General features: G+C 61.2%; 2 protein-coding genes across 9 annotated transcripts; both read left to right on the top strand.

Moving 5' to 3' along the window:
• The first annotated feature begins 775 nt into the window (after positions 1 to 775).
• On the top strand, positions 776 to 6,115 carry PIGV (phosphatidylinositol glycan anchor biosynthesis class V). 5 transcript variants are annotated; one of them, XM_085559528.1, is made up of 5 exons: positions 776 to 937; positions 1,850 to 1,959; positions 3,277 to 3,610; positions 4,152 to 5,285; positions 5,368 to 6,115. In XM_085559528.1, the coding sequence occupies exons 3-5, from the start codon at positions 3,524 to 3,526 to the stop codon at positions 5,662 to 5,664; spliced, it is 1,518 nt and encodes a 505-aa protein (XP_085415654.1). In that variant the 5' UTR covers positions 776 to 937; positions 1,850 to 1,959; positions 3,277 to 3,523; the 3' UTR covers positions 5,665 to 6,115. The 5 variants fall into 5 exon arrangements, with proteins under 5 accessions (XP_085415654.1, XP_085415653.1, XP_085415655.1 ...); XM_085559527.1 differs by having other exon boundaries at positions 2,479 to 3,610; XM_085559529.1 differs by having other exon boundaries at positions 1,850 to 1,961; positions 3,458 to 3,610.
• Positions 6,116 to 6,933: 818 nt separating this feature from the next.
• Positions 6,934 to 18,029, top strand: ZDHHC18 (zDHHC palmitoyltransferase 18). Of its 4 annotated transcripts, none has more exons than XM_085559521.1 (9): positions 6,934 to 7,202; positions 9,281 to 9,441; positions 10,838 to 10,987; positions 11,709 to 11,846; positions 12,204 to 12,252; positions 12,564 to 12,666; positions 13,877 to 13,986; positions 15,141 to 15,240; positions 17,846 to 18,029. In XM_085559521.1, exons 1-9 carry the CDS (start codon positions 6,964 to 6,966, stop codon positions 17,909 to 17,911), a joined length of 1,116 nt encoding a protein of 371 aa, XP_085415647.1. In that variant the 5' UTR covers positions 6,934 to 6,963; the 3' UTR covers positions 17,912 to 18,029. The 4 variants fall into 4 exon arrangements, 3 of the variants coding, with proteins under 3 accessions (XP_085415647.1, XP_085415645.1, XP_085415646.1); XM_085559519.1 differs by lacking the exon at positions 17,846 to 18,029 and adding an exon at positions 16,986 to 17,028; XR_014949893.1 differs by lacking the exons at positions 12,564 to 12,666; positions 17,846 to 18,029 and adding an exon at positions 16,986 to 17,028 and having other exon boundaries at positions 12,204 to 12,333.
• The last annotated feature ends 1,443 nt before the right edge of the window (positions 18,030 to 19,472 follow it).

The following is a 19,472-nucleotide window of genomic DNA, read 5'->3' as shown; positions in this document are numbered from 1 at the left end:
CCTGCTCCCGCAGCACTGTGTCCAGACACAGCCCCGTGCACTTCAAACAGTGAGAACCAAGGGCAGAGGTGAGCAATGAGTAAAACAACAAAAAGTGTTCGCAGCGTGGCACAGGGCAGCCACACCTGCCCCGACCCTGGCAGCGCCAACCCTCGATGCTTGGGGCCGATCTGTGCCCAAATCCTGCCATCCGAGGAATTCCTCGTAACGCCTCTGGGCACCAGTCGCTCTGCTGTTCCCACTTTTTTGCCAGCAAAGAAAACGTGAGTTCTCCCAAGGCTGATGCCCGAGAGCGCTCGGGGAGCCTCCTCAAGGGTTTCTGCTTCACCCCGAGGGTGTGCCGAGGGCTCCGGCCTGGGCAGAGCTCGAGGTTTCCTCTTGGCTGGCAGAGAGGCGTTTGAGGGGCTCCTGGGGAACGGGAGCGTTCGGGTGCAGCGTGAGGGATCGGAGTTCCGCCCGGCACCGGGGATGCTGCGGGCTCCCGACACCCCGCAGGGCGCAGCTCCCGCGGGCCCGCCCTGCCGCCTCGGGTCCTTGTGCTGCTGCTACTGCTGGCGGGGCACAGCCCGGTCCCGGTCCCTGTCCCGATCCCGGTTCCCGGTCCCGGTTCCCCCGCCCGCCCTTAACAAAGATGGCGCCGCCCGCCTCTTCCCCACGCGCGCGCGCCGCCGCCGCGTGACGCCGGAAGTGGTGCGGCCGGAAGTCGCGCGCGCGCGCGGGGCGGTGCCGGGGAGCCGCGCGCGCGGATGGGTGGGGGGAAGGGGCCGGGGCGGCTCCTCCCTTCGTACCGCCGCGAGGGGGCGCTGCGGCACCGGCACCGGCACCGGGAGTGAGCCGGGACCGGCACCGGGATCGGCACAGGGGATCTCAGCCGGGACCGGAGCCGGGGTGTCCCCGCCGCCCTCGGCCCGGCCCCGGCACCGGCAGGAGCCGCACGGTGAGGCCCGGAGGGGCCCGGGTCAGGCGCGGGGTCGGGCGCGGTTCATGTCCCGGGCAGCGCCGTGCGGCCTCGCTGGCGGCGGGAGCCGTACCGGAGGGGCTGGAGGCAGCCCGGGACAGCCCCGTGTGCCCGGGGCCGGTGGGTCCGGTGGCCGCTGCTCGGCACGGGAGCTGTCCGGCTCCCGGAGCACGGCCGGTCCCGCCTGCGGGCGGACAGCGGAGCTCTGCGGCCCTTCCTGCCCGCGTGTGCCGCTCTGGCGACCGGGGAGCGGCCGCGGGACCGGCCCGGGCGGGCTGGGCACAGCAGGCTCCGTCCCGTGCCGGAGCCGCGGCCGAGCCCAAGCGGGTTCTGATCAGAGCAGGTTCAGTTGCCAGAGACAGAACCACCCCCGATCGCACCCAGAGCCAAGGGAAGCGCTGCTGGACCCTCCGGAGCGCAGCTGGGCCGGACGCAGGGATGCCGAGAGCTCCCAGGCCCGCAGAAACGGCACCAGGCGAACAGGATTCCCTAAATCCTGCTGCCCTCCTTTGGCCTCCTGGTTAGAAGGGGTTTAACAACGTGTCTGGAGCTCCCGATGAGTTTCACAGCAGGCTGGAGCGGTGCCCGGTGCCCGGAGCGGGCTGGAGCAGCGTCCCGTACCCGCCCGGTGGCGAGCGGCTGCTGCCACCGGCTGGTCCCCGGCCCGCACTGCGGCCGCCCGGCCCCGCCGCTCCCGTCCTCGCCCGGCCCCGCCGCTCCCGTCCCGTCCGCATCCCTCCCTCTGCGCCGCCTCCAAACGGAGGTTCGCAGCTCAGGGCCAAGGGAAGAGCAGAACGCAGAGGGAAACACATCTTTAATTCAGACTTTGCATCTTTTTCTGCTGGAATATTTTTAACGCCCTTCTGCCTCTCGTTTTTTGTGTTGGTGCAGGTGTCCTTTCCCACAGGATTTTTGGGGCAGAGCCATTCCTGACGCTGTGTTCTGGATCCAAACGGGGCTCGTGGGCTGCAGCTCTTTTGAAGGCTTTGCTCTGTCACAAGGTGTGCTGCATCGTGACAGGAACAGGCTTTTTAAAGCTGTTTGCTTTGAGCTCTCTTGGCACATTCAGGCGAGGCTTTTTCTCTGCGTTTTGAAAAAACTATATTTAAAGTGCCAGGACAATTTTTGCCGCTGTGCTTTAATAGGATTTGCAGCTGTGAATGTGCTTTAAAAGAGTTTACAGCTGGGTTGAAGTGTCCCCTCGCTTAAAATAACGTCACGGCTTCGTGGTGCAGGAGGACGTGCCTCCCACCAGTGGCTTTGTGAGTGCTGGGGAGCACAAGGGGAATAGGAGCAACCCAAAACTTTTATTTGTGGTTAAATAGGAATCATAATAACCCTGTGCGGTTGGAGCTGTCAATGAGCCAGTCTGGATCTTGGTTCTTGCCTTGCTGATGGTTTGCTCTCTGTCCTCTCATGCAGTTTCGGCCTGGCTGGGTTTTTTCTCCACAATGCAGTAGGGAAATGTCAGTGATTTTAGGTTGTAGAGCGATGGATTTGGGGATCTCTGTGTGTTACAGAGTGCTGGAGCAGACAGGAGGGCAGGATGTGGTGTCACTGGGACCCGGCGAGAGCTGCGGGCTGTGTGTTTCTCCAGCTGAAAAGCAGTTGGTGGCTGGGGAGCCAACGGAAGAAATGTTTTATCTTAAAGAGCTGCACAGCAGATCCTGCCCGTGGCTCGGGGCCAGGGCATCACAGCTGGGCCACCACGGCACCCAGGACATGTAGACACTGAACTGGGGAGGCTCCACAAAGAGGTTGAAATCCCTCAGGCGAGGTTTGCAGGGAGGAGGTGGACGGGTGCATTCAGAACGTGCAGTGTGCCCGGCAGGCAGGTGCCAGGAGCTTTGCCAAAACACTGGAAAATTGCAGGTGGTGAGGGTGGAGTGGCACAGGGTTTGTGTCCTGCCCGTGCTGCCTGTGCTGGGGGAAGCTGTGTGCCTGAGTCCCACCCTGCTCTGGCAGAGCTGGTGCCATGGAGCCAGCTGAGTAAATCCATTCCTGGCTTCCCAGGGGCAAACACGGAGCAGGAGAGAGGAGGGAGCTCCTGGCAGCCCTCCTGCTTACACGGGGGTTACGCTCGGAGTCCACGGGAATTCTGTCTCCATTCCAAGGAAAAGAGGCTTAAATCCCATTCACAGCGTTGGATGTGGGTGAGGATGCTTGGCTCCAGCTGCTGGAGTTCCTGCTGAGGCAGGAGCAGCCTGTCTGCTCCAGGGGTTCGCTCCAGCCCAGGGAGGAACGGGCTCAGAACACGCCATAGCCTCTCTCCCTCAGTGTCTTGGCCAAGGTTAATAAGTCAGGGATTTTTTTTTTAGTAGGAACAATATCAAAGAGGTCTCTGCGTCATCTCCCAGACCCGTGATCTCTTCCATAAGTGACTTTCTTGTTCAGAGACTTGTACCTTTCAAGTGCCTGACAGTAAATAAAGGCACAAAATTCACAAATGAGGCTGAAGCCAGACCTCCCTTTCTTTGTCCTCTGTGTTTGCCACCCCAGGTTTCCCACACTGGAAGGAGAATTCCCCCGGCACCGGTGACCTCCTGAGGCAGTTCTGGGTGCGGGATGGAGCGGTGGAGCAGGGCAGACCCCCAGCTCCGAGAGGTCGTGTGCTTCGCCCTGCGCTGCCGGGCCCTGGCGCTGCTGCTGCAGGCAAGTCTGTCCTCAGGCAGGGAGGCTCTGCTGGGGTTTGCTGCCTTCAGTACCCCGGGATCCATGAGCTGGTTCTGCACAATGGGGAAAGCAACTTCTCAGAGAGCCAACAGACAGTCTGCAGCCAGGGCTTTTACTTACAGGTCGCTGTTAAGTAAAATCACATTAATTTCCTTTAACTTGCTGTGTTTTCATGCTGCTGCTGCAAGAGGCTGGTTTGGCTCCAAGTGTGTTTATCCACAGAAAAGGAACAGTAATCTCCTCCTGTACGTTCCTCCCAAGTCTTGTTTCCAGAGATATCCTGCTCTGGCCATGGGAGAGCTTGGCTGTGGCAGCCAGCACAGAGCGCAGTCACAGCCATGAGCAGCTTTCCCCGGCTTTGCAGGGATTCATGCTGCATCCCAGAGCGTTGCTGTGTTCAGATGTCAATACCCCAAAAGGCTGCGTCTGCGCCTCCTCACAACCTCGTGGGCATCTTGGGGTCCGGCCTCGGTGCCACCGGGAGCTCTCGGCCAGCCTGCACCCCTCTCTTGTGTTGCAGGCCGTGTTTAACCTGCTGGTCCCGGACCACGCTGCCGACGCCTTCTCTCCGCCACGGCTGGGCCCGCGAGGCCCGTGGGACACGCTGGTGGAGCGGCTGCTGGGCGGGCTGGGCCGCTGGGACGCCGAGCATTTCCTGTTCATCGCCGAGCGCGGCTACCTGCTGGAGCACAACTGCGCCTTCCTGCCGCTCTTCCCGCTGGGGCTGCGGCTGCTGGCCGGGCTGCTGCCGTGCCCGCTGCAGCCACGTGGCCGGCTGCTGCTGGCGGCCGCGCTGCTGAACGCGCTGCTGTCGGCGCTGGCGGCCGCGGCCCTGCTGCGCCTAGGCCGGGCCGTGCTGCGGCGGCCGCGCCAGGCCTTCGTGGCCGCGCTGCTCTTCTCCCTCAGCCCGGCCGGCGTCTTCATGGCCGCTGCCTACTCGGAGAGCGCCTTCGCCGCGCTGGCCTTCAGCGCCATGTGGCAGCTGGAGAAGGGGCACGGCTGGCTCAGCGGGCTGCTCTTCGCCCTGGCGTCCGGGGCGCGGGCCAACGGGCTGGTCAACGCGGGCTTCGTGCTGTACTGGCGCGGCAAGCGCTTCGCGCTGCGGCTGCAGGACGGAGCGGCGCTCCCCGCGCTGGCGAAGCGGGCCCTCGGCCTGGCGTCTTCGGCAGCCCTGCTGTGTGCCCTGATTTCCCTGCCTTTTGCGGTGTTTCAGTACTACGCCTACGTGAGGTTCTGCGAGCCCGGCACGGGGCTGGGCCAGGCCGTTCCCGAGCCGCTGCTGCAGCTGGCACGGGACAAGGGCTATCGTGTGGCAGGCGCGGCTGGGGATAAACCCCCTTGGTGCTCCCAGCGCTTCCCTCTGGTCTATTCCTATATCCAGGACACTTACTGGAACGTGGGCTTTCTAAGGTACTTTGAGCTCAGACAGATCCCCAATTTCTTGCTAGCTCTGCCTGTCACCCTTCTGAGCTCATGGGCTGCCTGGACCTACGTCAGCACAAACCCCCGGCACTGCCTGACTCTTGGTCTAGAGAGGAGGAAGAGTGAAGAGAGAGGAAAGGCAAGAGATGGATTTTGTGGCCCTGCTGCCTTCATGTATGTGGTCCACAGCACGGCCCTGCTGGCTTTTGGGTTCTGCTGCATGCACGTGCAGGTAGGACAGGGGATTCCTTGCGGGGCTGGGGCGGTGACAGCACAGCAGCTGGGGTGATTTCTCCTCTGCCTGTTGTCTCCAGGTGCTGACCCGGTTCCTCGGCTCCTCCTCTCCCATCCTGTACTGGTTCGCAGCTCACCTGCTTCAGGAACACGAACCTTTGCTCTGGAGCACAGGGGCTGATAAGCCAGCCTCTGGGAAGGCTCTTCTGAGTAAATCTCCCAGTTCCTGTGGGAAAGGGACCTCGGACAACCCCGTTGTGAGGCTGCTGCTGAACTGGCGATCGATCACCCCCCTCAGCAAGAGCATCCTGGGCTTCTTCCTGGGCTACTGGCTGCTGGGACTGATCCTGCACTGCAACTTCTTCCCGTGGACGTAGCTGGTGGGATAGGAGCTCGGCTCAGAACTGAAACTACCTGCTCTGAAAGCCTGAGGTGGCTGTGGTGACGCTGTCGTTGCAGTTACAAAGGTGTTACTTGCCACCTCCCATGCGGGATGTTCTCTGCGGTGTGATGCTGCAGCATCCTGCCCCGCTCAGCTGGCATTGCTGACAGCCAAAATTCCCATCCCGTGCCTGGGATGGGGAATGCACCTCGGTTCCTGCCTCTCCTGGGGGAGATGACGGCAGGCACGGATTTGTGGCAGGATGCTGTGAGGGGTTTGGGGATTGCCTGGGATGTGCTGTGGGCACGGCAGGAGGCTCCGGCTGCCCTGTGCTGCTCAGACTGCTCCGCTTCCTTGCCCATGGAGCCAGGCTGGGCAGGGGCAGGCGGGTAGTGGGCGCTGCGTGGGCACTGCACGACCCCAATAAACACGGGAAGGTTACCGGAGAGGCGGCTCGGCCCGGGGCCGGGATTGGGCAGGGGCTGGAGTGGGGGTCACGGTTTGGGGGTCGGGGTCGGGGTTGAGATCGGGGTTGGGATCAGAGCCGGGGTCGGGGTCAAGATTGGGGTCAGGATCGGGGTTGGGATCGGTGGTCAGGGTCAGGGTCGGGATCGGGGTTGGGATCGGGATTGGGGTTGGGAGCAGGGATCAGGATCGGGAGCGGATTGGGAGGTCGGGATCGGGGTTGGGATCAGGGATCAGGGATCGGGGTTGGGAGCAGGGATCGAGATCAGGGATCAGGATCGGGAGCGGATCGGGGGGTCGGGATCGGGGTTGGGATCAGGGATCAGGGATCGGGGTTGGGAGCAGGGATCGAGATCAGGGATCAGGATCGGGAGCGGATTGGGAGGTCGGGATCGGGGTTGGGATCAGGGATCGGGGTTGGGAGCAGGGATCGGGATCAGGGATCAGGATCGGGAGGAGGATGGGGGTCGGGATCAGTACTGGGGGTCGCGGCCGGGCTCGGTCCCGGGGCGGGCACGCTGCGCTCCCGGTGTGGCGGCGGGGCCGGCAGGGGGCGCTGCGCGGCGGGGCGGGGCCGGGGCCGGGACCGGGGCGTGGCCGGGATCGGGGCGGGGCCGGGCTCGGGGCCGGGGCGTGGCTCGGAGCCGGGGCGTGGCTCGGAGCCGGGGCGGGGCGGGGCTCGGGGCTCAGGGCGGGGCCGGGCTCAGGGCGGGGCCGGCGGGGCCGGGCTCGGGGCCGGGCCGGGACCGGGGCGGGGCTCGGGGCTCAGGGCGGGGCCGGCGGGGCCGGGATCGGGGCCGGGCCGGGCTCCGGGCGCCGCGGCGGGGCCATGAAGGACTGCGAGTACCGGCAGATCCCGCCCGGGGCGGCGGGCGCGGGCGGCCCGGCGGCGCCGGGGCCCGGGGCGGCGCGGGCCGGAGCGGCGCGGCCCCGCAGGAAGTGGGAGGTGTTCCCGGGCCGCAACCGCTTCTACTGCGGCGGCCGCCTCATGCTGGCGCGGCACAGCGGCGTCTTCGCCCTCACGCTCGGCCTCATCGTGGCCACCAGCGGCCTCTTCTTCGCCTTCGAGTGAGTCTGGCCCGCAGCGCCGGCGCCCCGAGCCGTGCGGGCCCCGTGCCGCGGGCTGCCCCGCCGAGCCGGCCTGCGGGCACCGGGCTGGGAGGGAGCTGGGCCGGGCCGCCTTCCCCGTGGGATCCCCGCTGTGCCTCCTCCCGCTGCCCCCCGAGCCCTTCCCCACGGTGCAGCCCCCAGACCCCCTTTGCAGGCGGTCGCTGCCCCATCTCCTGTGCCCAGATCGGTTTATGGCTCGTCCTGCGCCTTGTTTGCTCGGTCTGGCCCCAGGAAGGGGTTTAACGTCCCCCTAGGATGCCCCCCTGGCCTCTAAATACAGCCCCCAAGTCTCTCCTTTGGCTCCCAAGAAGAGAATTGGCCCAAAATTGCACCCGGGAAACCCTCAAGGCTCGTGGGCTTTGTCCACCGCCGGGATCTAGGAAGAATGTTTCTTGTAAATATTGAAACCATTCGGGGTCCCCCCTCGAGGGTCCGCACTGGAGCTCGGCCCCCCTTGTGCACCAGAGTCTGGGGAAGAGGGAGCTGCATCTGCCCACTCCCTTTTCCTTGGAAAGCTGGTCCAGGGAAGCTCCCTGCTCCTGCTCTCTGCTTCTGGGGAAGAGGGAGCTGCATCTGCCCACTCCCTTTTCCTTGGAAAGCTGGTCCAGGGAAGCTCCCTGCTCCTGCTCTCTGCTTCTGGGGAAGAGGGAGCTGCATCTGCCCAGTCCCCTTTCCTTGGAAAGCTGGTCCAGGGAAGCTCCCTGCTCCTGCAGCCTGAGGGAGGGGAGAGCCAGGAGCCCCCGGTGTGTCCTGTGCTGCCCTGGGGCGCTGGGGAAGGCGCACCCTGGCTTCCTGACACCTTGCAGGGTTCTGCTGAGCTGCCTCCGTCTCTGTACCGGGAGGGATGGGAGCCGCTTTTCCCTGGAGCGGGGGCCACGCCTGCCTTTGGATCGCGGCGTTATCCTTGCAGGTCTCGGAGTGAAGCTGCCCGAGCCTGCTGGTGGGGAGATGAAAGTACTTGATCGGATTAGAGGTTCTGGGAAGTCAGATGAGCTGAAAGGGACAGGCAGCTGCGGGCAGCAGGCACAGCATCCCGATGGAAAAACCCCTTTCTCAGCATCATCCGTGCCCTGACAGCTCTCTGCCAGGTCGGGGGCTGACGGGCAGCTCAGCACAGTAGCGGCTTTGTGTGGCCAGGCAGAGCACACAGGACATCTGCTCTGCCTCCCTTCTGCCAGTCACTCTCTGGTGCCTGAGGATGCCCTGGGGCTCTCCCAGGTTGTTATTTTAGCAGGATGCTTCTGTTGCACAGGCTCCAGTTTGCTGGGTGTACAGCAAAGACATCTCGTCTGTGTCTGTATTTCATGGTTTCTGTGGGGTAACCTGGCACAGGGTGCCCAGAGCAGCTGTGTCTGCCCCATCCCTGGAAATGTCCAAGGCCAGGCTGGACACTGGGGCTTGGAGCAGTGTGGGAGAGTGGAGGGTGTCCCTGCCCATGGCAGGGATGCTATGGGATGATCTTTAAGGTCCAAACCATCTGGGGATTCTGTGATTTCTCTGATTTCTTGTTCCCTGGTGGGGCACAGTGGGCTCTGGAGGTTCTCTCAGGAAAGGGCTGACAACAAGCTCATGTCTCTCCTTTCACAGACCTTTCTGTCGCTGACTGAGGGGCTCAGGCTTGGACTGAAGGGGTTTTGTTGCTTGGTGGGTGCTTTGTTCTGGACAGCTGAGCTGGGGAGGTGAAACAAAAGTTCCTTAATCCTCTCAGAGCGCTGCAGAGCCTGAGCACTGCCTGCAGCCCTCAGGACTGGGGCAGCCCATGCTGTGCTGGCTCTGGGTGCTGATCAGTCCTCTGCAGGAGGGGACAGTGGCTCTGTGTGTGTAGGGCTGTGTCCTCTGCTGTCCTCAGCTGCTGCCTGCAGGTAACAGAGCTGCCCTGGTGTGGGGTGTGATCCCACCAGTCCCCATCTCTCCCAAAACAGCCCCAGGTCGGCTGCTGAGCCCAGTACCCTGTGACAGGTCGTGGTGTGATGTCCCAGCTGACAGCGGGTCTGTGCAATGACTGATAACAATTCCTTTTATTTATCTTTTCACAGCTGCCCCTTCCTTGCCAGCCACCTGACCCTGGCCATCCCCATCATCGCCGCCGTCCTCTTCTTCTTCGTCATCAGCTGCCTGCTCCAGACAAGCTTCAGAGACCCCGGGATCCTGCCCAGAGCCACCCCCAGCGAGGCTGCAGACCTGGAGAAGCGAATTGGTGAGAGCTCTGGTCCCTCTCCTGTGTGTGTCTGTGCACCTTCCGGGCTCAGTGAGGCCCCTGCTTTGGGTCTTGGCTCCTTAAGGTTTGTCCACAGGGGGAGAAAAATCCAGAGAATCAGATTGTGAGGCTTGACAGTGCTTACCAGTCGTGATGAGAGGTGCAACAAGCTCCTCTGGCACAGCAAGCAGTGCCTCAGAGACTTGCAGAGCAGCTCAGGTGCTTTTTGCTCCTGGTCAGTCCCAGTGCTTTCCCAGGCAGCAGAGTTGAAGGATAATTAATGCTTTTTGATATTGCCATTGAACCTTGTGCTGCAAGGTGTTCTTTAGAGTAGGCTGATGTTTGTCCTCTTCTAAAAACTGCTCTGTCACGCTGGTTTGGGGACAGCCAAGGAGGTGTTTGCATCCAGGAGCTGAGGTCCTCGTTGATGTGACAGGTTGGAGCAAATGCTTTAGCAAAGCTGATGTGAGACAGCTTGAATCTGTCCTGCTGAAGACAGATGCAAGGCAGTAATTCTACATCTGACTTTAAAAATGGTTTTTAAATATCCCCAGAGTAGTTATCCATGTTTCTATTTATAAGGGCCTAAAGCAGTAATCTGGCTGCAGATGCTGCCTGATGTGCCAGCTGTTACTGCTAATATAATCCACTTATCATCCTTTTAACATGCTCACTGATGCATTAGTATTTTCAAAGAATTCCTCACAGTTGGAAAAGTACTTTTTTAGGAGAAACTAAAAGGAATAACCCCCAAAACTGCAAACATGATTCCAGGGCTTTCCAGCTATTGCTGTGTACAGGAGCAGTCTCCAGCCCCCAGAGAATGAATAATGCAGTGCCAGCACACAGAGATGTAACTTGCAGTGCCCCTAAAAATCCTCAATTCAAACCTGGAGGAGGAGGAATCCTTTTGTGCTACGAACACAAAGATGTCAAATTCCAGGGAATCTACTGGAGCACTTGAGGCCTGCTGTTGTCCTTCCCACAGTGATGGAGGCGAGTCCCTGCAGGCTGGCAGTGCTGCAGCTCTGGGGTGACAGGCTGTGTGCTGGCAGTGGCAGGGATGCTCCTGTGGCAGAGCCACACGTGCTTTCACAGCCTGTTGTGACCTGCTGGACACACAGAGATGAGCTGGTGTTTGTAAATTTGTAAATTCCTTGACGTTCCATAGCACTGGGCACTTACTGCTTCCTCTTGGCATCCCAGCAGCATTGCCACTGAGCAAAGGCAGGCCGTAAATAATGCTGGAGCAGACTGGAGCTCTTGGCTGCCCACCCCGCAACAAATCCTGTCTTGTGTTCTGTTGAAGCCAGGAGAGCGTGTGCCAGCCCCTGCCCCAGCCGGAGGTGGCACAGGGGTGGCACAGGGCTGTGAGTGTCCCTCCTTGTCCCTGCAGACAGCATGGGCAGCTCCACGTACCGTCCCCCGGCCCGCACCATGGAGGTGGTGATCAACAAGTACGTGGTGAAGCTCAAGTACTGCTACACCTGCAAGATGTTCCGGCCGCCGCGCACCTCCCACTGCAGCGTCTGCGACAACTGCGTGGGTGAGCGGGGCTGGGGGGAGCTGGGCAGTGAGCAGGCATCCTGAGCTGCAGGGCACCCACAGGCGTCACTGATCCAGCCCCTGGCCCTGCCCAGACACCCAGCAATCCCACCCTGGGCATCCCTGGAGTGGTGTCCAAGAGCTCCTGCAGCTCTGGCAGCCTCGGGGCTGTGCCCATTCCCTGGGGAGCCTGGGCTGTGCCCAGCACCCTCTGGGGGGAGAACCTTGTCCCAGTACCCAGCCTAGCCTTCCCCTGACATGGCTCCAGCCATTCCCTCTGGTCCTGTCCCTGATCCTGTCTCTTGTGTTCCTGGACAGATTGTGTTTTGCTTCTCCTGAAGGATGATAAACCAAGATACTGCATGGTCTGTCTCCTTTGCATTTCAATTGAAAGCAGCACTAGTGCAGTGGCTCAGGGCAAGGGGCAGCACATCCAACACTCCATGGCTCTGTTTCCCCTGGTTTTGGGAGGAGGGTTCTGTAAAATGCAGTGCAGGCCTCCACAAAGACAAGGTTTGCTGCAGGCTCCTCACTGTGTGTGGCCAGGCTGTCCCCAGGCTGGCACAGACACCATGGAAATTCACTGCTGCAGAGAGGTTCTGCCCCCGGGGTGCAGGGGGAAGATGGGTTTGTAGCCCCTCATTTTGGGGGGCTGAGCAGAGTCTGCTCCGTGCTGGGTGTGAGGTGGCAGGAGCCCTCCTCACCTCGAGCCTTTGTTCCAGAGAGATTCGATCACCACTGCCCCTGGGTGGGCAACTGCGTGGGCAAGCGCAACTACCGCTACTTCTACGCCTTCATCCTGTCCCTGTCCTTCCTCACCGCCTTCATCTTCGCCTGCGTCGTCACCCACCTCACCCTGCGTAAGTCCAGGCCGGGAGGGGCACAGCTCTGGGGCACGGGAGGGGTCTGCAGGGCCCACACCAGGCGAGGGGTTAAAGGGTCCCACGAGGCCTTCACCTCGCTGCAGAGGCGCTGTGGGAGCTGGGCGTGGGATTTGCTTCCCCAGAGCTGCTGGTGCCCCCGCCCTTGGCTGGCAGGGAAGGTGACTTTCCCACCAGCCCCAGATCTGCTGGAGCCGTGTCCGTGCACCGACATTCCTGCAGCGTTCCCGACTGCGGATGTTCCTCAGGCAGACAGATCCACACGGGCGTGGGGTTCTGGCTGGAGGGCAGGGCTGCCTGCTGGGATGCCATTGCCTGTTCTGTTTTGCTTTGCAGGCTCTCAGAGGGATGGGTTCCTGGCCACTCTGAAGACAACCCCTGCGAGATATCCTTCTGCTGGCAGCAGCTGCTCGGGGTGCCCAGCACCGCTCATCACTGACAGAGGGGGGCCAGCAGCTCTTTGCAGGTCACCCTGGTGTCCTTTCCCCAAATTAATTTAGTCCCCTGGCTACCTGGGACCAAGTGGGGGTTGTTTCCCAGTTTGCAGGTTTAGGTGGAAAGGGAAGAACTGGAGCAGGCTGTGCCCTGCAAACCAGCTCAGGGAATGGGAAGCTTGCCCAAACCTCCCCAGACAATCCTTTGTCTCTCCTTGCGGGATGATTTTGTTCCTTGAGACTTCCTTGACTTCTCTTTCACTATGCTGGAGCTGGTGATTTGTTTTTTCTCAGTCTGGTCCATTTTGGGCCTCTCAGGTTTTCACACTTACTTAGTGGCCTCCAACCTGACGACGAATGAAGATGTAAGTACCTGGATGCTTGTCCTGCTGCCAGGCTGCCCATGACCCACCCTGAGCAGATTTCAGGGCATTCTTGGCTGCCTCAGTGCAGTTTCACTGCCTGTGATAACCCAGTGCAGAGCACACAGCCTGTGCCCACGGCTGCACTTTCAGGTGCCTGAGTTAGAACCATCACGTGTTTGTTTTTTCCAGTCTGTTTGTGGCCTCTCTTAAAATTAGGAGTTGTGAGATTAAAAAAGGAAGGCTGGCCCAGGGGAGTATTTGGGTGTGAGCTTGGTGATCTGAATTCAGCATCCCGTGTAACCACGGGTTTCCTCTGAGACCCTGACTGGGCCAGTCCCTTTGTGTCTGGCAGTTCCTCATCTCTAATTAGAAAACAATGTACAGACATCTGATGAGATTTACCTTCAAATCCGGGGTGTGCACAGGCTCCAAGGACCAAATGAGTGCCCTGAGTGGGGCAGATTGTATGGAAAAGCAGGATCTGTCTGATCCTCAGAATCAAAATTTGCCCTTCTGGCCAGAAGTACCTGTAATCCTTGCTGGGAGCTCCCAGCGCTGCAGAAGCTGTGTTTGCATCCCTTTTGGTTTTGCTTTTTCCCTTTTCCCCTCCACCTTGCATTCAGAGGCGTGGCAGAGCTGCTCAGGGCTGTGTGAGTGAAGCTGGCAGTTTGTACCCCAGCACTGGCAGCACCAATGGCCCCAGCCTTGTGCTGCAGCTGGGAGAGGAAGTTAAAGAGGAGGAGGAGGAGGAGGAAATGTGCTGGTGGAGGTGCTGGTGCTGGGTGAGTGCAGCCTGAGCGGCTGTGGCAGCTGCCCACCCCCCGTGCCACAGCCGATTTCGGAGCTGAGCTGGGGCAGCTGCTGGGTGGGGACAGAGGAGCCCCTGGGCTGGGAATCCCCTCGCTGCTGTGCAGCCTGAGGGACCAGGAGCTCTGCTCTGATGGGTGCCAGCCTTGGAGACCACGAGGGGAGCAGGGGGACGGGCGGTGTGGCAGATGGTGACAGTGACATTGCTGTGCAGCACAGGGAGGGCACAGCCTGGGAGCTCTGCAGCTGCAGGGCTGCACTGCAGCAGAGGCAGCACGTGGCTGCTTGTGCCTGCAGGTGTCCTCCCTCTGCTCTGGGGCAATCCTTCCAGCCCTGCAAGGACCCACTGTCTGCTGTCTGCTCTCCCATCCTTCCCCTCCTAACCTCTATCCATCCCTTTCAGATCAAAGGGTCCTGGTCAAACAAGAGGGGCTCGGAGTTTGCCAATCCCTACAGCCATAAAAGCATCCTCACCAACTGCTGTGCAGTGCTGTGTGGACCATTCCATCCCAGGTAAGAGCCCGTGGCCTCCTGGCACTGGGAATTGCATCCTGCTGTGGGAGAGGAGCCTTGGGAAGGGCAGATCTGTCATGGGCCATGGCAGTACAAACACATCTGCTCTGATGGGCAGAGGAAAGCTTCCCACTCTGCAGAGCAAGGCTGGAGATGGATGAGCAGGACATGAACTGTGTTGGAACTGGGTAAATTTGGGTCAGCTGTAGTTATTTTGTGGAACTTGAAGATAAGACAAATCCTGCAGCTGGGTAAGGGGAAGAGCAGCACCCAAGGACTTGGCAGCAGGTGGTCAGTTCAGTACAGACACTTCTTGTCCCCATGGCAAGGGTTGCAATCTTGAGGTGATCTTTAAGGTCCCTTTGCCCCAAACCATTCCATGATTCTGTGATTCTTAGCACAGTTTTACTCCTGTTCTCTGAGGCTTGAGCTACTCTGGCAAACAGCCAAGGGAGGTCCCCACCAGTGCAGAGACCCTGGGCTTCAGCAGCACTGAGCTCACCAGGGGTGCTCAGGGTCCCCCAAAAAGGCTCCTCCTGGCTGGGGGTGTCCCCGAGCACAGGACAACTGCAGCTTCCTCACAGGATGGGGCAGCTGGGCAGAGCCAGGCCCTGCTCTGCTCCTCACCAGATGGGCAGCTGGGCACATCCCCAGCCTGTCCTGGGCATGTGGGGATCCCTGGAGGATCCAGGCTGCAGTCCTGAAGCAGCTCAGTGCTGCTAGCTCAGTAACAGCAGCAGAGTAAAGTGTGGGTTATATTTTGTATCAGGCCCTGCTCTCTCAAGTGTCCCCAGGCTTTGTGGTGGCTTCAGAGGTGCCAAAATGCAGTGCTGGTCAATCTGTGCATTCAGGGAGCCAGGCTGGGAGGCTGTGGGGAGGAGAACAGCCTTCTACTCCAGTTTATTTTTCTTTCATGGTGGTTTCATGCTGTGAAGCCCTTTGGCCAGTTCCCCTTTTGGTTTGTGGTGGCCCAGAGCTCCCTGTGGCTCACGGGATGGGGTCTGTGGCTCACGGGATGGGCAGGAACCCTGTGCTCCAGCCTCCTGCCTGTGCTGTGCTCAGCAGCTCCTGGGAGAGGAGCTTTCCCTGGGGCCTGTGGAGCTCTCAGCTTCAGTCTTTGTTCCCTGAACTGCTCTTCCCTTCCTGTTTTCCAGTTTGATAGACAGAAGAGGATTTATCCAGCCAGATGTCGGGACCCCGTCCAGTCCCAAGAGTGAAATCCCTTCCCTTGGAGCCAAAACTGACACCAGCATGGTAGGAGGCATTCCCTAGCAGTGCTGTGATGTTCCCAGTGCCTGCTGTGCCTGCACCTTGCTCCAGCCAGAACCTTCCCCTGTCACATCCCTGGCCTCAGGAGGGACAGCCCTGGGACCCAGAGCTGCCAAAGACTCGAGCCATGCGTTGCCTTCTTTTTTTACATTTATTTATTACTTTTTGTTCATTTGTTTCACTGTGATGTGGCCTGTCAGGGGTTTTGCCTGACAGAGACCAACAGCTTGTGGGACCCTTGGACTCGTGCTGGGAACAGGGGGTCCCCAGGGGTCCCCAGAGCCCTGAGCTCCAGGGCACTGCTGATTCCTGCTGGGAACGAGATGGGCCAAGGCTGGGAGGTGAGCACTGCCAGATGACCCCACTCGAGCTGGGCTGCAGGAGTGTCACCTCCCTGGTGTCCCTGGGAGCTCCCCAACACTGCTCCCACCTGAGGGGCTGTTCTGGCTCCCAGGCTGGAGCAGCTCCCCCTTGGTAAGTTGGGCTGTTCAGCTGGGAGGACTCTGGCTCCCGGCAGACCTGGAGGCAAGTGGGGATGTCCTGGCTGATCCCTGCTGATCCTGTTTTCTGCCCAGGGCTGTGTTTTGGCCCTGCCAGTTGGTCAGACACGTTTTGCAGCAAAGGCACAAATCAGGGGACCCTCCTCTAACGGGGAATAAGAAACACTCTGTGCTCTGTGACCCTCAGGAGATGCAGGTCGCAAGGCTGCAGGGGTGAGTTTTGGGAGCTGCAGCTTCCCAGGATTGTGTCCTGTATGTGGGGGACCAAAAGGCAGCAGAAAAGTGTGAGAATTCCTGAGGGTCACACCCTTCCCAGGTGGGGTTTCACAAGGAAGCAGTGAGGGGGTGCTGGTCTCTGATAAGCTCGTGGTGTGCTCTGGTTTGGGTTTCTGAACAGCAGAATGTCCCCATTACCATTCCAGCTGCTCATCCCTGAGCACCACTCTGCACCCAGGCAGCCAGCTCTGTGTCCCTGGGGTGAAGGCAGAGTCACAAACCTTGTAGCAATACTTGAATCGTGTTATTAAAAGCTGCTGGATATTTTTGCACAATTTGTAGGACTTTTTTCTACGCAGAACATTTTCTGTCCTGTGCAGGGAGCACTGTGCATGCTGGCACCAGGGCAGAGGCTCACAGTGCCGAGCTGCCTGTCATGTTTCCTGGGATCACACAGACCAGTTTCAGCCTCGGGCAGGGGCAGCACATTTTGGGGGGCACCCAGCCCCCCTGAGTTCACCAGCGTCCTGCTTTGTACTCTGCAAGTGCCTGTGCCGGGGGGATGGCAGAGGAGCAGTGAGGAGGGGCTTACCAGGGGCCAGACTCCTTCCTGTTTTTATTTAAACCAGTTTCCTTTGTTACTCAATAAAATTCTATTTTGAAAGAGTTAACTGCTTGGATGATTATTTTCCTCCTTGGAGACAGAAGAGGGCAGGTGTGTCCCGATGTTTGGAATCTCTCAGGTGCCAGCTGGACTGTGTTAGGCTCAGGCCTTGCCTGGAAACTCCTGGAAGCTCCTGCTGGGAGGGATGAGCAGCAGCTGACGCTGCTGAGACTTGCTGGAGTGAAGGGAATTTGCTGTCCCACATTTCCAGGCTGGGCAGGGGCTCATCCCCTCCCTGCTGCTGTCACCTCCGTGTCCTTTTTCCAGCTGGGATCTGTGCTCCCAGCTGTGCCAGCCCCTGTTGGCCCGGTGGCAGGTGTGAGGTGCATAACCTCTGGTGTCTTCCCCAGGAGGATGCCTGCCAGGACTTTGCCATTTCCTGCACAGCCTGACGGGATTTGCCCCTCCTCGGACGTTTGCCCTGATGTCTGAGGGTTGGCTGGTAAGAAAGCGCTTCCTTCTCCCTCTCACCCGCTCCAGCCACCCATCTCTCCCCACTGCATGCCAGCTCTGGCCTTGGAGCCCATCTCCCCCAGCTCTGCCCCATCCATCCCACCAAATCCCACCGGCATGGGGCATGGGGCCAGGGCTCTGGGGGTGAGGGGGCCCTGAAGGCTTTGCCAGAAGAGGAGAGGTTTGGTTTTCTCTGGCTGTGTGCTGGGCTGGAGCCACCCTGTGTGCATGGGGACATGGTGGGACATGGTGGGACATGGTGGGACACGTGTGGCCGGGGTGGCAGAGGTTCTGCAGCCCAGGGCTGGCTGGAGCCCAGCCTGCCGTGCTCGTGTGAGGAAATCCCAGCCAAGGAGAGGTTCGGTGTTTGGAGGGAGCTGTGGCCCCTGGGGCAGCTCTGGGCCCCCATCCCTGACCCGTTCTGTGGCTTAGGTGATCCCTCTGGCCCCTCTGCCCGTTTTCCTCTCTGCCACACCCAGTTCCTCCTCCCGTGCCCAAGGTGAGTTCCTTCAGGGCACGTTGGGATGGCGTGTGTCACCCGTGGGCCGTGAGCCGCCCCTCTGCCCCCTCCCTGCAGCCCCCCGAGCCTCGGGGCAGGGACGGAGCCCCCTCCTCCCTCCGCCCCAGCCTGGTCCCACTCTGCCAGCCAGCCGGGATGCTTGCCCTGCTCCCGCTGCTCCTCAGCTCCTGTTTCTGGCACTGACGCTCTCCTTTTATCTTCCTCCCCTCTCCTCTCCCTCGCTCCGGGCGGACCCAGCGCCACGAGCCGCAGCAGCCTGAGCCTCTCGTGGGGCACCCACGGGAGCCGAGCCCACAGCCATGACCACCTCGAGTGCCTCCGCTCGCCTCCCTGCCCCGGAGCGGGGCAGCGGCCGCGGCTCGGAAAAGCTTTTCCAGCCCCGCTCGTGGCCGGGCCGGGCGTGCCGTGGCTCGGAGCTCAAAGCCATTCGGGCACCGCAGCAGCCGGAGCCGTGCCCGCGGTCCCCGCTGCGCCCTGCCCGCACCGACCCCGCGCCGCCGGGGCTCCGGGACCACCGGCTGGGCTCTCGGTGGCGGTGTGTCCCCGCCGTCGGTGCTGGAATGCCGTGATGGGCGTCCCAGCGGGATTTTGGGAGGAGCGGGATCTCTCCAGAGCATTTACAGCCAAGCCGGGGGCACCAGCGCCAAACCCTCCCAGCCCCTCCAAGCCGTGTGCCAGAGGACTTTCCCGACGGGAATTCGTACCTGGTCAGTTCATCCCCGCAGCCCCGGGCCAGCTCCCCCCGCCAGCCTCATCCCAGCACGGCTCTGGGTTTAGGGGAAGGGGCTCCAGCCCCGCGGCACCTTGTTCCCCTGGGCTGAGAGCTGAGAGGAGCAGCCAGGCCTGCCCCAGCCCCGTAGGATTAACCGTCTGTTTATGCCTTTTACTTTTGTAAGAAAATTAAAGTTTCTCCTATTTACTGTACTCTGGTGTCTGGCTCTGCTCCGCGGGTGGAGGGGAATGGCTCCTGCCTGGGCAGGCCCGAGCAGAGCTGGGGAAGCCACCGAGGGCTGGCACTGCTGTGCCATCAGCCATGGGGATGGGAGCCAGGAGCTTCCCAAACTGGACTGTGGCACAGTCTGGGGCAGGTCTGAGCCATCCGCAGCTCTGCACCCTCCCGTGCAGCGGGAAGGGCCAGGCCAGGCTGGGAAGGAGCAGTGGGCAGTGCCCGCAGGACCCGGGGCACCGTGAGCACCCCTTGGAAAAATGCGTTGTCCGCTGATGTTCTGGGAGCTGGCAGCGTCCGCACAGCCAGGGGGAGCAGCAGGGCTGGGCAGGGTGGCTAGACGGGCTCTGAGCATCGTTCCAGCGCTGCTGGGAATAGCCACGAGCATCCTCTGCCCGCTGCCAGCGCCCAGCCCACGCCTGGCTCGGCTCACGGGCTGGAGACGTGCCCCGGCCTGGGCAGCGCCCCCGGGGCTGGGGTTAGCTGGGCACCCCTCTCACCGGGGTGAGCACAGAACCACTGAAGGGTTTGGGACGCCCCTTCTGCCGCTGCCCTTCGGCCTTTGGGGCACCCACGGGTGCTCTCTGGGGTGGTGGTGCAGCCGAGCTCCTGCACAGCCCCTGCCCTGGGATCTGGGCTCTGCCTTCACCCAGCGCTGCTGGCCCTGGGACCGGCGGACAGAGCCTCCCTGAGCCTCCTCGCTCCCAAAATTTGGCAGCAGCTCAGCCCCTGTGGCAGAGGCTGCCTCAGACGCCAGACCCGAGGCTGAGCCATCCCCGCCCCACCCGTGTCCTTGCTGGGCAAGGGGGGATCCCACTGGGGTCTCCCCACGGTTAGAGAGCCCAAATGCAGGGTGAGGCATTTGGGGATTGTCCTGGGCAGGCTGGGAGTCCCTCACCAGGGCTGGGGACTGCAGAC

Source organism: Lonchura striata, chromosome 23 (genome assembly GCF_050655825.1).
Source record: "Lonchura striata isolate lonStrDom1 chromosome 23, ASM5065582v1, whole genome shotgun sequence".
NCBI classification, from domain to species: Eukaryota; Metazoa; Chordata; class Aves; order Passeriformes; family Estrildidae; genus Lonchura; species Lonchura striata.
The sequence above is the reverse complement of the archived record's forward strand: the minus strand, read 5'-3'. Positions and strand labels throughout refer to the sequence as shown.

Excerpts from the sequence above, each read along its gene's own strand:
- PIGV (XM_085559530.1), top strand. The coding sequence starts at position 3,524 with ATGGAGCGGTGGAGCAGGGCAGACCCCCAGCTCCGAGAGGTCGTGTGC. Across the intron at positions 3,611-4,151 it reads CCCTGGCGCTGCTGCTGCAG|GCCGTGTTTAACCTGCTGGT; the intron begins GCAAGTCTGTCC and ends CTTGTGTTGCAG. Across the intron at positions 5,286-5,367 it reads TCTGCTGCATGCACGTGCAG|GTGCTGACCCGGTTCCTCGG; the intron begins GTAGGACAGGGG and ends TGTTGTCTCCAG.
- ZDHHC18 (XM_085559521.1), top strand. The coding sequence starts at position 6,964 with ATGAAGGACTGCGAGTACCGGCAGATCCCGCCCGGGGCGGCGGGCGCG. Across the intron at positions 12,253-12,563 it reads CTGAAGACAACCCCTGCGAG|TATGCTGGAGCTGGTGATTT; the intron begins ATATCCTTCTGC and ends CTTCTCTTTCAC. Across the intron at positions 15,241-17,845 it reads CCAAAACTGACACCAGCATG|CGCCACGAGCCGCAGCAGCC; the intron begins GTAGGAGGCATT and ends GGGCGGACCCAG.